Raw genomic sequence first — 15,361 nt, forward strand, 5'->3', positions numbered from 1 at the left:
CATGCCAAGGTCCCTCTGGATGGCATCCCTTCCCTCCAGCGTATCAACCGAACCACACAGCTTGGTGTTGTCGGCAAACTTGCTGAAGGCGCACTCAATCCCACTGTCCATGTCACCGACAAAGATGTTGAACAGGATTGGTCCCAATACTGACACCTAAGGGACACCACTCATTACTGTTTTCCAACCGGACATTGAGCCATGGACCACAACTCTCTGTGTGCGGCCATCCAGCCAGTTCTTTATCCACTGAGTAGTCCATCTATCAAATTGATGTCTCTCCAATTTAGAGACAAGGATGTCATGCGGGACAGTGTCGAACGCTTTGCCCAAGTCCAGGTAGATGACGTCAGCTGCTCTGCCCCTGTCCATCAGTTCTGTAGCCCAACCATAGAAGGCCACCAAATTGGTCAGGTAGGATTTCCGCTTAGTGAAGCCATGTTGGCTGTCACCAACCACCTCGTTGTTTTTCACGTGCCTTAGCATGCCTTCCAGGAGAATCTGCTCCAAAATTTTGCCGCGCACAGAGGTGAGACTGACTGGTCTATAGTAAAAAGATTATAACCCATCTTCCACTCACCTAGCCAAGAGTACTTGTCTTCCTATTTACATCATTCTCAATGTATAAATTACTTATTTCCTTTCAACTGAGAAAGTGTACTTTGATCACAGCTGATACTCACAGAAAACACTGAGCAGTGCATAGAAGGCATGACCCTTGCTTTTGCCTAATAACTTGTGTCTAAGAGAGCTGCCTTAGATTGAATCCAAATTGCTTACCATGTCTGTTGAAGCTGGGGTCAGGCAGAAAGAGAGACAAGAGACATCTTGACCTTAATCTGACAATTAGAGGGTTGAGTACATGATACAGGATTCAGTAGTCTGAACTCAGGAACGTCTCTGTATGTCAGCTAATTAATAACTGCTAAATTAGATTCAATAAGCCATATTAGGAAGACAGATGATTTATTGGTACCCAGTTATGATGAGAGAGAGGAGGTGAAGCTTGAAACCAGTTTCCTCAAGCCCTACCTCAGGCTGTAAAGACAAGTGTCAGTTTGTTACTCTCCTACTGGCTTATGCTGAATAAATACAACAGCAGTTGCATATGACTATTTTTTCAAGTCTTATTCTACATCATGATGCGTAGGGCCTTTTCTCAAAGTACAAGAGGTATGGGTTTAAATTCCCACAAGAGAGAATGGAAGCAAGGTCTGTCATTGCGGGGAGAATACCTTGACACAGGGATAGTGGGAGAGAGAAAGGAAGCAAGAGAGTGAAAAATCAAAATCAAAATCAAAATCAAAATCAAAATCAAAATCAAATGAAGGCTGCTCCCAGATGTCCTTTCAAATGGATGTCCCCTTCAGGCAGCTGTGTTTGAACATACAGCTAAAGCATCCAAATGCTGGAGTGGCTTCTCAGTGGTGAATCTCTTTTCACAGATCTACCTAAAAGCAACGATAAGATCAAAACTATGTTCTGTGAATAAAGTTTGATTCCAAACACACAGTTGCCCTCAGAATTCCTTTGTGGGTCCCTGCCAGGCATGCTGGCTATTTCCACTTTCCTAGCCAAGGTGCTTACTTGTATTTTGGATTCTGCTTCTGTCCCATTCTAGATTTGACCATTTCACAGAAGTACCTCATGAAAGAATTCTGGGTATAAAGGCTAGGTCAGATAACATTGGCTGTCAGCAATTTAACTAAATTTTACCAGATTTTACAGAAATATGCATGAAAAAGGCTTGCAGCCCTAAAAAGTTAGTGAAATTCTACTAAAATCAACACAGAATTAGCATTGCAAAAGTGACTTATTGATGCCTAGGTGTCATGAAAGAGGATGTGAAGCCTGAAGCAAACATATCAAGACAGCAGACAGTTTATGCTCTTTATTTTAAAGCAGATGGATGACCATTATATATGAAATACAGCAAAATACAGTTTCAGTCAGATGCAGAAAAGTGCTTCAAACAACAGACTGGCTTGGTGTCGGTATACCATCATAATCATCTGAGTAGTGCTGATACTGGTCAGTAAGAAGAGGCTGATGCAACTCATCTTTATTTTTCTTGACACGTATGATACATGCAGCAGCAGCAAAGATAATTGCAACAAGAACCAGTGCAGTCACTATTGCGATGGTTATCATCTCTGTAACACGGAGAGCCCGACCTACAGGAGGGAAAGCAAAAAGAACGTTATTAAACGTAAATGTGAAGTATATGTATAAACATCACACCAAACAGACCAAAGCTCAGTATCTGTCATTATTCAGAGTTGTGAAATAGAACTAGTTCAAATTTTGGTTGATAATATTTTTTTCCAAAATGTGAGAAAATTTCAGTCTCTCTTGTTAGAGTCTAAAAACAGTCCTGGATGTTTCTTCGATATCTGGTTTATGAGCGATTTGTGTTCTCTGTAGTGATTTAATGGAGGCTTATGTTATATGAATAAGGACCTTCTGTAAGGTTTAGATCCAAATGAGAACTCCAAAAACTGAAGTGGATAGTGGGAGCTTCATATAAGAACAACCTATAATCAGTAGCTGTTTATCTGTACTAAATCCCAAACATAACTGATTTGTAAAGAAATAGACCTTTACAAAGGCATCAAGTATTATTTGTGAAATTTGAACCAACTTTGTTAATATAATGCATAAACTTCAAGGGAGAAAGGCATGATGAGAAAAAAAGCATCTAGGTTGGACAGCTTACCTGGCCACTCAACTTCATAGCTGTATCCCAGGTTTTCTGGTGCAGTAACAAACATTTCATTATTGGTAACTGGAGGCCAGAAAGGCACCATGTTGTACTGTCGGTTATGTCCAATGGGGGCATTCTCCAATGGATAAGTTGAGATATCTAGAATGAAAGTCAAATCACACTTCAGTAAAAAAAATCAAAATAATTTGCCCTGTTTCTTTTTTTTTTTTTTCCCCATCAGTGAGTCAGGGTTTTGAGTACCTTTTTTTTTTTTTTTTTTCCCCCCTTTTGTTCCTAACCTAAATTAATCCAGAAGGATTGGTTTTCCAGTGTGGCAGATCCAGAGCGAATGGCTCTGCTCTGTCCAAAAGCAAGATCACTAATGATAACCCTGTTTTCTAACAGAAACCACCAGTAAATTGTAAAACTTTCTGTCTGTGTTGGGCTTTTCATTTCTTCTAGCATGGAAAAGGAGAAATATGTATATATTGGAAAACCTTTTTGCTACAATCTGGCTTTGTCTGATTGTAACAGTGATGAAGAGCTCTCTCATGCAGTTCAAGAGGGCAGCTGATATGAGTTCCACTGGAATTTTTTTCAATGTTCCACTAAAATTGCTCTCTGACATGGGAAAAATACATGAGGTAGGTTGTGGAAGCTGTACAAAGAAGTCTCAGTTGTGCAACAGAAGCTGTCTTCTGTAGAAAGAAGAGGGGCTGGGTTGCCCTAAAAGGAATACAACAGCTTTGTGCAGACTAATGCATAGACATTAGTGTTACACAGAATTCTCTCCCCAGTTCATTGATGCCAATCTCCTTATTTACTTTTTTCTTTCTTCTTTTGAGTTCCTTCTTTCCATGATCATGAGATTGTGAAGTTCAGTATCATGCAAGGAGAAAGTGGGGCAATAAATAAAATCATAACCCTGGACTTCAGAAGAGCTAAATTTGGCCTCTTTGGGGACCTTCTTGAAAGAATCCCATGGGAAAGGGCCCTAGAGCAAAGAAAGGTCCAAGAGAGCTAGTTAATATTCAATGACCGGTTCCTCTAGCCAGAGGCTCAAGAGCAGTGCATGCCCATGTGTAAGAAATCAAACAGTGGGGGTGGGAGACCCAGATGGATGACAAGGAACTCCTCTCAGAATTCAAATACAAGCAGGAGATGTACAGGAGGTGAAAGCAGGGACAAGCACTTGGGATTAATATAGGGATGTTATCAGAATATGCAGGTCATCTTTGAAAGGGCATGGCAATCAGGAGAGGTGCCTGAGGACTGGAAGAAAGCAAATGCCAGCCCAGTCTTCAAGAAGGGCAAGAAGGAGGACTCTGGGAACTACAGGCCAGTCAGCCTCTCCTCAATACCTGGAAAGGTGATGGAACAGCTCATCCTGAAGGCCATCTCTAAGCACATGGAAGATAAGGAGGTGGTCAAGAGTGGTCAGCATGGATTAAGTAAAGGGAAATCATGCATACCCAACCTAATTGCCTTCTAATATGGGACAACTGGCTGGATAGATGAGGGGAAGAGCTGTGAATGTTGTCTACTTGAACTTCAAGTAAGGCTTTCTACACTATCTCCCATGACATCCTCATAGGTAAGCTCAGAAAGTGCAGGCTGGACGAGTGGACAGTGAGGTGGATTGCAAACTGGCTGAATGGCTGGTCTCAGACAGTTGCGAGAGTCTAGTTTGAGACCTGTAACTAGTGGTGGCCCGCAAGGGTCAATAATGGGTCCAGTATTCTTTAACTTCTTCATGAGTGACTTGGATAGAGTGCGTCCTCAGCAAATTCGCTGATGGTACGAAACTAGGAGGAGTAGCTGATATCCCAGAAGGGTCTGGGCAGGCTGGAGACATGAGCAGAGAGGAACCTTTTGAGATTAGAGAAAAGTGCAGGGTCCTGCAGCTGGAGAGGAAAAACCCCATGCAGCAGTACAGGCTGGGGCTGACCTAGTGGAAAGTAGCTCTGTGGAGACGGACCTGGTGGACAACAAGTTGTTCATGAGCCAGCCATGTGTCATTGTAACCAAGAAGGCCAACGGTATCCTGGGCTGCATCAGGAAGAGCATTGCCAGCATTGCCAGCAGCTCAGGGGAAGTAATCCTCCCTCTCTATTTGGCTATGGTGAGGCCTCACCTGGAGCACTGTGTCCAGTTCTGTGCTCCCCAGGACAAAAGAGACATGGAGTTCCTGGAGCAAGTCCAGAGGAAGGCTACTAGAATGATTAAGGGTCTGGAGCATCTCTCCTATGAGGAAAGGCTGATGGAGCTGGGCCTGTTCAGCCTGGAAAAGAGGAGGCTCAAGGGCGATCTAACAAATATATAGAAGTATCTGAATGGAGGGTGTCAAGAGCATAGGGCCAGAGTCATCTTGGTGGTGCCAGGCAATAGGGCAAGAGGCAATGGCCATAATCTAAACCACTGGAAATTCCACCTGAACATGGGAAAGAACTTCTTTACTGTGAGGGTGTCTAAGCACTGGAATGGGTTTCCCAGAGAGCTTGTGGAATCTCCTTCCCTGGGGATATTCAAGAGCTGTCTGGACACAATCCTGAGCAATGTGCTCCAGGTGACCCTGCCTGAGCAGGGAGGCTGGACTTCCAGTGGTCCTTTCCATCTTCAACCATTCTGTGATTCTGTGTGATTTTGTGATTCTGTCTTTCCTTCCTCCTTCCCTCTGCTTCACTTTCTCCTTTATTCCTTTTCACTCTTCTTTTTGGAGTTAAAGAAGTAAGGACAGCAACAGTGAACATCATTTGAAAGGCTGTGGAAATGGTTATGGAATGCTGGTAGTAAATAACAAAAGTTATCAAAATTAATTATTGGGGTGTGCATGATATCTGATCTTGTTTGACAAGAGACATAGGTATTTACTCCATTTTCTGTTATTTACAATAACGGAATGTCCATGAAGTATTCAGACCTTCCGTGATTATGCTGTCTTTGCTCTATGATGTATCTGCACATTTTGTTTTCTTGAATCGTACCTCGTATCTCTGGCCAAGTCTCTTCACAGTGATTTGAAAATGTGTGTCAATGGGGTGAGGAAGGGAATTTGCTTGTTATTCCTGTCGTTGTTAACTATACTAACTAGTTAAAATTCCAGTCTTCTCTCCTAATCTTAGGGGCATCTTTCTGTCCTGCAAGAAGCATCTGAGCTCCTGTGACTACAAAGACTGACAACCACCAATACCGTCTCTGTCCGTGACAACATCTTACCTGCAGAATACCTTCTCAGCCACTCATCAAACACAGCGTCTGTAAATGTGTGCAGGAGGACAAAAATAGGATCATTTGGTGATAAATGTGTTTGTCCTCCTGTCCCATTCAAAAATAGATGAGCCAAGTTGTGAAGACTTCGAACAGCTGGGTCATATTTCCCTGAAGGATCACTGTACCCTGAATACGCAAAGAAAGAACACAAAAAACCCCGGTGAAGACTTGCTGACCAGCTGGATACTTTTTTCTCTGAAAGGCTACTATGTTGTTGTGTTGCCTCGCTTAACACAAAGGAGTAACAAGTACTCTATGTAGTGGAGTTTGAGAAATATCCCTAGCATGCATAATTTTTAGATTTCAATAGCTTTTACAAAAGAATGCTGAGAATGTGGAGTGCAAGGCTGCTGGGCTCTAATGCAAAAATGGCCAAAACACCATATAAAACATAGCATGAAAATGAAGGTATATATTTGGGACCTACATATCTTTCAGCATAATTGAAATAGTTGCATGTGTTTTCTAAATGTTTTCTAATGAGCCAGGTGTTATGTTTCCATACATCATTTCCATGCTTACTGCGAACACATCTCAGAAAGCTTCATATGCGTTATTTTTTCAGTGAAGATACCCTATGTAACTCTGTTCGTGCCCAGCACCTCTTAACCCTCATGTCAGATGTCAGGATCTGAAGTGTCACGAAAACTTCTCTTGTTTTCAAGCTTTGGCCAAACTTGAAAACAGGAAAAATCCCTGAAATGTGTATGTGGCTTTGAGCAACCTGATCTAGTGGAAGGTGTCCCCGATCATGGCAGGGGGGTTGGAACTAGATGATCTTTAATGTCTCTTCCAACACAAACCATTCTGTGATTCTATGATTATATATATACTTAAATGGTTGGTTCAGACTCTTGATTTTGTTCTCCCAAGAAAAAGAAAATGGAGCAGATCCTCCCCATTTGCCTCTTCAAAAGAGCCAGAGGATCTATAGGAGGTCTGGCAGGGATCTCAATTGTCACTTGGTAATCTTTTCTCGTGAATCCTAGTATTTCCTGTTAAAAGCTGGATTATTAACGTGCAGGGGCAGTTGACAGGATGCTGGCTGAACAGCATGAATCAAATCTTTAGGCTAGTTTCTGTGCTGGGGGATTTGCGCTCAGATGCCAGTGATCGAAAATTTCATTTTAAATGTGTAGAGCTTAGAGAAGAACAAAGTTACATGGCCCAGAGAGAAGGCCTAGGCAGTAAATCCTATACCCTCAATTACTAATTTAATGCCATTTCATTAAGTACTACCAAAGCTTTCAAAATTTTTTTTTTTCTTTTTTTTTTTTCTTGTTTTAATTCAGATACAAGGGTAACTGCTCTGAGCACTTCTTTGCCTCATTTAAAGATGCAGCTGCAACAATACTCAGGCAAGAGCTGTCTGTTTTCAGCAATGACAACCTATTACTAGGTTGCAAGGACCTGATCCCATCTACTTAGTACACCAGTGACAGACTATCCAGGCTTTTACGCATTTAAGGAACTGACATAGGCTATGAAGTAAGTTACCCAAAGCTTATTTCCACATAATACTAAGCTAATACTTAATATTAAGAACAATGTGTTCTTACTGTCCAGTAGGCTGTTCCCAAACTCATACTTCCATAACAAGAAAAATGGCAAGCTTGCTTGCTTGACTTATTTATTGTTGTTTTAGGCCCTTTTATTTGCTATGTTTACCTTCTACTGTGTTACGGAAACTGTCTGTTGAATTGGAATAGAAAGGAGGAGTGTCAAATACACCAACTTCCAAACACTGAGCAACATCCTCAGGCTCTGGGAGACGCTGTACCATAGGCCGTGCAACATTTCCAGCAGGATTTCTTCGGATGGGACCACTCTCAGTGCCTGGGGTAGAGAGAAGAGAGAAAAAACTACTGGTGCAAAACCGTAGGCTGCAGAATGAATCCTTCTATGACTGAACTAGGAAGAAAAAAAAATATCCCCTCAAAATGATGTTTATAGTGTATGAATGGGTTAGTTCCTCGTGTCAGGCAAAGAATCTGAATCTTCATGGGGTCCTGTGCGCTGGATACTTTGCACTAGGATTTAGGAAAAAAAAATAATCTGTAAGCCTCTTATTGAAATCTGTGGTTCTCTAAGTGCTCTGGGAAATTTTTCTATAGTTTTGCAATGTGATTTCTTGATGAGACTCAGAAAAAAAGTTTTAAGGATGTCCTGAGAGAGTAGCTGAGGAAAGGACTGTAGCTGATTCTGTAGGTGACAAACCAAATATTGTGGGGTTTTCCCTATTTCCACCCCCTATTTCCATGAAGATGCTGAGTTGTGGCTTGCAGGTGATAAATATACAATAGTCTTGCTGCGATTTTTTAGTTGTAGCTGAAGTAAACATGCTAGGATTCAGTATTCTTCACATTGCTCCACGATGCTCCACATAGTTAACAGGGGAATTCCTTAGTTTTTCTCCTTTTAGGAGTAGAATGCCATGTAAGTGATAAATGTACTTGTCAGAAGAAAACTTAAGCTTCAGTTAAGAAACGACACTGCCAGATTTAATTATTTATGGCACAGGAGATGAATAGATGCTATATAAAAAGGGAAGTCAAAGCATTTAGGTCTTCTTCTGCTACAAGCTCCTGATTGAATTTTGAACTGCTTGGAGCCTCAGTGCAAGACAGATGATAAGTATGTACTATCTCAGAAGACTGATGAAACTTGGATCTAGAATATTCAAAACCACTTTAATACTTTTTTTTTTTTTGTTTTTGTTTTCTGAGAAAAGCCATTGCAATGTAAAGTATTATAGGTATTTATTATCAAAAGGATTTTCTTTCCAAATATCTGCCAGTAGTCATACTTACTGTTACAGATGGTTCCCAAAGTTTCATAGTCTTCTACATTTTCACATATCACTCGCCACTGAGAGAAGATTGAGTTCTGGCTGATAAGAGAGACATCAAAATTGCTTCTAGCTCCCATCAAGTCATCTGAGCAGATATCACAGGTGTTTTGTCCTGTTGCAAAATTCCAGTAGGGCAGCCCAAAAGTGGGGTCCTGAAGCATGTTCTAAACCACACAAATATGGGATTTAATACATGTCTGACCCAGACAGCTATAATATTCATTGCTAGACAGATGTTAAAAGTACATATTAGTAAGACTCAGAGTCCTGCCTCATGGAGGAGAGGAAATCTATGGAAAATCTATGAAATCCATGTAAAAGCTTTAGGTAGGTTTTCACATTGATGTCTTTTTTCCAAAGAACAGGCAGTTAGACTATTGCATTGAGTCATGGGTCTCCCTCATTAATAGGACAGTAATTCTTCCGTGAAACCATATTGTGAGTAGGAGGAAACACCAATTAATACTGATACCCCATTTCCCAACATATTGAATGGCCTGTCAACAGCAGCAGTGTTTGTAGCACGCAGAATATCTAAGCCAACTATGGAATGACTGAGAAAATGGAAAAGTAAGGAAAAGGGATACTAGCCCTTCAAATTGTTATTCTAATATGGGTTGGAGTTAAACAGTTCTGGAGCATGTCTTGGCTTCCAGTATTTGTATACCAAGATGTGTCGGTCAGCCAAAGTAGCTTAACTAGTGACCAAGTTTACCAATATAAATAGGAATATATATTAAATCACAGAGATCTACAACTCCTCAGGACTTCCACATAATGAAATGCCACTAATGTCAAATGTGAGTTTTTGAAGGGAGTTTGTGGCTCAGCCTGAGGCAGAGCCATTGGAGCTAGTGGAAACACTTAAAGTGGTTTCAAAGACTATTTAAATCTGACCTTGAAAACTTAATACTCTCTTCTTAAGAAGGATGATGGTTCATAAAATATTGTATTCCTTTTATGGATAGGTCCGCACAAGGAAAAGGAAATAAGAGAATTACTTGTTTGTGGAACAGAGTATAACAAAACACTGATTTCTCTAACCAGTTACACTAATCATACAAATAAAATGCGATTCTGAATCCCCAAGACATCTCTGTAGTACTTTTCTTTAGAATTTCTGCTGCTTTGATTAGTCTAACTTAGTCAAGAAGCAGGGCCTTGATATTAAAAATAACACTGGCAATAATAATTGGTCAAATAAAATGCCTTCTATGGATATATCTAGAATTTGTATCTATTTTTACAGGAGATTTTTATGTAACTTTTACATTTTGCATTACTCTGATTGAAATATTATTTTTAGCATTCCTATAACAATGACAGCCTAAAACCTAAATGCACAGTTTAGTATACCTAATGAGTTAGTGAAATTGAAGCAGAATTATTTCCATGCATAGAAAGAACTGCTATAATTTTTGCCTATTGGAACATGAGAAGTTCTTTAACTGTACAAAACATAGCACGAACACATGGTTTAACATTAACGTGAAATTTACCTGCATGTCTCTTTCAAGCTGCAGTAGATGGTATCTATGCCACGTGACAAAAGCTGGTCCCTCATGAGAGAAATCAACTCCTCCAAAACTCTGCTGCCCTGAACCAAGGAAAGTCTTCCTGACAGAATAATAATGAGACCACACAAAGTAGTTATAAATGGAGATATTCTCAAATTGTGGTGTGTTGCCATCTGGTCCAAATATTTCCTCACGTCTTCGTGTGGCAATAACAATGTCAGGATGGATTGCCACCTTGGCTTGGTGTAAGGCATTCACAAAACGCCTCCTTTCCTCTGCACTCAGGTCCAAAAGATTCCTCCTGACTGTGAGGATACAGAAGAAACAAGTTACCAAAGTAATAAACATTTAAGTCTGATCTCACACGACTAATTAATTTTGCTTCTAGTAATTCCAGGTAAGTTCCTTTTTTTTCAGGTTTTCATCCACTTTTTATTAAGGTAATTCAGAGTATTGAGCATAAATAGAAAATGTTATTTATTATCAGAAAGGATGAACCAAGTAAAAATAAAGCCCCAGACCTTGTGGTTTTAGTGCTTTTAAGACTATTGTTACAGATTATGTTTCCACTCTGTGAGAGAAATAACAAAGACAGTTTTTGTCATGCAAACTTCTCAGAACTTCACCCAATATAATTAAGGTTTCCTGTGGTAATACTTTGCAAGAAAAGAATACTATATGGCAATTTATAATAATCAGAAGCTCTACTGCTTGGCAGTTTAATGAAGTACGTTGTTTATGCTTGAACTTTTGTAGGAAAAATGACAGATTTACCACTGAATTATAAGTTGTGAATTTCACACAGTACAACATCTGTCTTTAATGTCATTACCTGGCATTATAAACAATAGCCATATATTAGTCCTTATTAGCAGTATATCTCAAAACCATTTAAATATATCATTGCCCATATATAGACAGTGAAACAAGGAAGAAAATTGACTTGTTGAAATACCAGTATATCAGCAAGAAGAACAGAATTCACATCACTTCGCTCTCAATCCACCACTCTTTCACCAAGACGGAGGAGATTTCGGACTAAGTTAAGACTGAGACACAGGTAGAACTCACAGCTATTCTTCAACATGCACTCCTTTTCATTATAAAAAATACTGTAATATCTGTAATTGTCCAAATGAGTGATAGACTATGTTGACACAAGAAGCAACAAGTTTTCAGCATGAATCAATATGAAAAATAAAATTGAATTACATTTCACTATATGAAGTTAATTCAGTGGAGGATATTTTGACTTCATTGAAGTTTATAGAAGTACTTTCATGAAACATAAATCTCATCCAGGGACTCTGTATCATGAGACATGCTTTTCTGTTTTGTAGAACTACTGAACAGATAGGCTAGCCATGGTCACTGAAGGGTTATTGTTGCTGATTTTAAGTAGCACACTAAAGATATTCATCTGATTTTGATTTACATAGGCACCTTAACCTTTTCATTTCTCACAATATGTGCCAGAACCACAATAAAAAAAAAAAAAAAAAGTGACTAATTAAAGTTAGGCATGAATTTAGAAGATAGAATGGCACAAAACTACGCTTTACAGCTATTTTATATGGATATGCCAACAATAATCCAATAATTATTTTTGAAGTCTGAGCAGCTGGGTCCGGTTCCATGGATGGACAAAAGAAGTGACTTCTATGTGGAAACTTCAAGCATAATAAGAAGCTAATTTCCCCTGTTTAGGACTGTCATGGTTTAAGCCCACCCGGTAACTCAGAACCAGGCAGCTGCTATCTGCCCCTCCATCCCCCTCCGCTTCCTCCACCCGCTCCCGGAGGGATGGGGAGGAGAATCGAAAGAATGTAACTCCCACGGGTTGAGACAAGAGCAGTCCCGTAACTAAGATATAATACAGAACCACTACTGCTACCACCAATAATAACAATGATAAGGGAAGTGACAAGGGGAGAGAATACAATTGCTCACCACCCGCCAACCGATACCCAGCCCAACCTGAGCAGCGATCTGGGCCTTCCAGGTAACTCCCCCCAGTTTATATACTGGGCATGACGTGCTGTGGAATACCCCTTTGGCTAGTTTGGGCCAGGTGTCTTGTCTCTGCTCCCTCCTGGCTTCTCTTGCCCCTCCTCACTGGCAGAGCATAAGAAACTGAAAAGTCCTTGATTGGGGTAAACATTACTTAGCAAGAACTAAAAACATCGGTGTGTTATCATCACTGCTCTCAGACTAAAGTTGAAAACACAGCACTGCACCAGCTAAGAAGGAGAAAAATAACTGTTACAGCTGAACCCAGGACACTCATGTTGTCATGCATGCTAAATCTGATTTTCTTTACATTTGACAAAGTAGTAAAGGATTTAATAAACAAGAAAAGTAAAAAGTGCTCTTGTATACCCTAAAAAATCAGCTAAACCTGCTTTTTGTCTATCTCCAGATTTACTTTGCTAAGTTCGTGTATATTAACATTTATTTCTTGGTTATTTTTCAGAGTTAACATCATTGTTAATGAGAACAGGCCAGTGCATCAGAGGGTGCAATGTGGCTTAGCAGATCCAATTCATGAATCATACTTTCTAGTTTGCTTCTTGGAGCTCAAAGGATGAATAAAATCCTAAGGTCTTTGCCACAGCCCTCAATAAGTTGTTTTTAAGGAATCTTCTTGTTAAGATTTTGAATAGATAAGAAGTCCTTTGTTAATCCTTGCTCAAACAAGCACTCAAGTTCATGGCATTTTTCCTATCTTCTGAAAATAATAGTAGTGCTGATTTCTGTCTCTGGAAGAGGCACTGTGAGATGCCTGTTGTTTCTCATGTCAACAGAACCCATCACTCATTTGGGGGATTATGGAATTTACAGGATTTCAATAACGCCTTTAAACTTTCACTAATAAAGACTGAAATCTTGTCCATTCAAATGGTTTTGACTTAAGAACAACAATCTGTCCTTGTATTTGCTTGTCCTTTCCAATTTGCGGACAATATTCAGCATTTTACAGTCCCACAAGAATTTCAAAACCATTTAAAAAAAATTAGATATCTGTTTACTGATATTCTGGACTAAACCAAAACTGAAGAACTCTCAGAAGTGGCCACCAGCCCCTGTGCTGATTCATCTGAACAGCTCTTAGTCAGGAGCTAAGTTTTTTAATTACATTGACAGCAGCATTTAAGTAAAAATTTACAAAGCCAAGTACATAGTTTAGAAAGGTATAAAGCGATTTTGAATAAAAAAAAAATTAAAGTAACCACAAGGTATTAAACACGATATCTAGATATGTGTTATTCCCAGACATACTCACAAACACACATACACGCATGTACATACACACAATATACATTGTTTTACTCTTAAATAATTCCAAAGAATACAATTTTTATCAACTTGGGTGTTCTATTCTCTAATGGACTTGGTCCCAGTCCTGCATTACACTACAGGTTTTGTGTCTTCTTTTTATCAGGCAGTAAATGTAGGTTTCAACAACTCACCTAGCAGCCACCTAAATAACACCTATGGCACTGTATATTTGCTGAATAAATATAAGGGCCATTTTTTTATTATAAAGAAAAGAAATATATTATGTACATTTAGAAGCAAGTGCTGCCAATAGGCAATTTTCATGTCATATTTCTGATGCTCTTACCTATATTGATTTGTTGGCTACAGGTGGGCCCGGTCCAGCCAGGGCGACATGACCCACAGTTGTAACCAGAGAAGTTGCCGTTACACTGGCAGGTTTGGTTGAAGAAGCGTATTGGCCATTGCTCACGGTCATCTCGCCCATCATGGATATACTGTGGGCCATGGGGCCGTGAGTCGACAGTCACCTGTACACACCGGCCCCGCCCCGTAGACACGCCACACCGGTCAGTACCTGGCCCAAACACAGGGATATAGTCTGGGCAACACATGCCGCTCCGCAGGGACTCAACAGTAGCACACTGGCGAGGGAACTGAGCTCCAGCATGGCTGAGCAGGCTAAGCAGTGGTGGCAGGGATAGGAGCAGCAGCACAGGGAGCTGCATGGTGGCAGACCCAGCAGAGCTGGCTCCTCCTGAGAGCTGTCCGGTTGTGCACGCTGACATCCCCAATCCTGTGACGGGACACCCAGCTCACACTACAGAGAGACAGAAAGGGCCGGGGGGGGGTGGGGTGGGTGTGGGGTGTGTGGAGAGAGAGAGAGAGAGGGTGGAGAGAGAGAGAGAGAGCGGAGAGAGAGAAGAATAAAAACAAGTGATACAAACCTCCAGGCTGCCCCTTCCACCCCCAAAAATGCCTCAGAACCCTGCACGTCAACACTCTAACTGGAAAAGTGAACAAATCTGGCTGCAAACACTAATGTTCTTCTCTCGTTATCTGCACAAAAGATAGTAACTATGTAGAGCTCATTGACTTCTAAGTGCTTCCCAAATGCCCATTGACTTTGTATATATGCCAGCCAGATTTAATTCATTACCACAAAAAGCTAAAACTTGTCTAAGGCACCAGCTTTAACCTTTTCTTTCAACGCCTTCCCCCACCCCCATGCCTTCCTTTTCTGTGTTTTACTACTGTATCTTGTTCTCTACTCAGCAGTTCCCCTCTGTGTTCCCTTGCTATTCTCTACTAGCAGCTCAACCTAGAAAGTGAAGATACACCACTTCACGTATTGTACCTGTACTCTGTTTCTTGTATTTCTCCTCTGCTGAGATTCTGTTCTGTCTCTGTATACCCTACAGCTGTGTCTAACCCAAATAAACACTGCTAATTTCTTTCCTGGTTCAGTCTGCTTACTAATCCTTCTTCTACCAACACTGTATGGCTTGGCCTCACTCTCCTTCTTCTCTTAATCCCCTTTCTACTTCAGTGCATTTCTCTGGACTTTAAGTACTTGAATAGCACATGATTTCTTTCATGCTTATCTCCTTGTGATTTTACAAGTTTTGCAAAGGTCACAGACAAATACTTGAATTCAAAACAGAACAACTATGAAGGTTTTTTTTTGTGGTTTGGTTTTGTTTTTTATTGTGTTTTTTCGGTTTTTTTGGTAGGTTTTTT

The 15,361-nt window shown here is 40.4% G+C and overlaps 1 protein-coding gene across 1 annotated transcript; it reads right to left on the reverse strand.

Annotated features, from left to right (window-relative positions):
* Positions 1 to 1,876: 1,876 nt before the first annotated feature.
* On the reverse strand, positions 1,877 to 15,142 carry TYRP1 (tyrosinase related protein 1). The gene is made up of 8 exons (XM_030470596.1): positions 14,979 to 15,142; positions 13,968 to 14,441; positions 10,325 to 10,647; positions 8,785 to 8,989; positions 7,643 to 7,810; positions 5,921 to 6,100; positions 2,717 to 2,863; positions 1,877 to 2,174 (listed from the first exon to the last, which is right to left on the reverse strand). The coding sequence occupies exons 2-8, from the start codon at positions 14,407 to 14,409 to the stop codon at positions 1,969 to 1,971; spliced, it is 1,671 nt and encodes a 556-aa protein (XP_030326456.1). The 5' UTR covers positions 14,410 to 14,441; positions 14,979 to 15,142; the 3' UTR covers positions 1,877 to 1,968.
* Between the last annotated feature and the right edge of the window lie 219 nt (positions 15,143 to 15,361).

The sequence above is a fragment of the Strigops habroptila genome, chromosome Z (assembly GCF_004027225.2).
Source record: "Strigops habroptila isolate Jane chromosome Z, bStrHab1.2.pri, whole genome shotgun sequence".
In the NCBI taxonomy this organism is placed as follows: Eukaryota; Metazoa; Chordata; class Aves; order Psittaciformes; family Psittacidae; genus Strigops; species Strigops habroptila.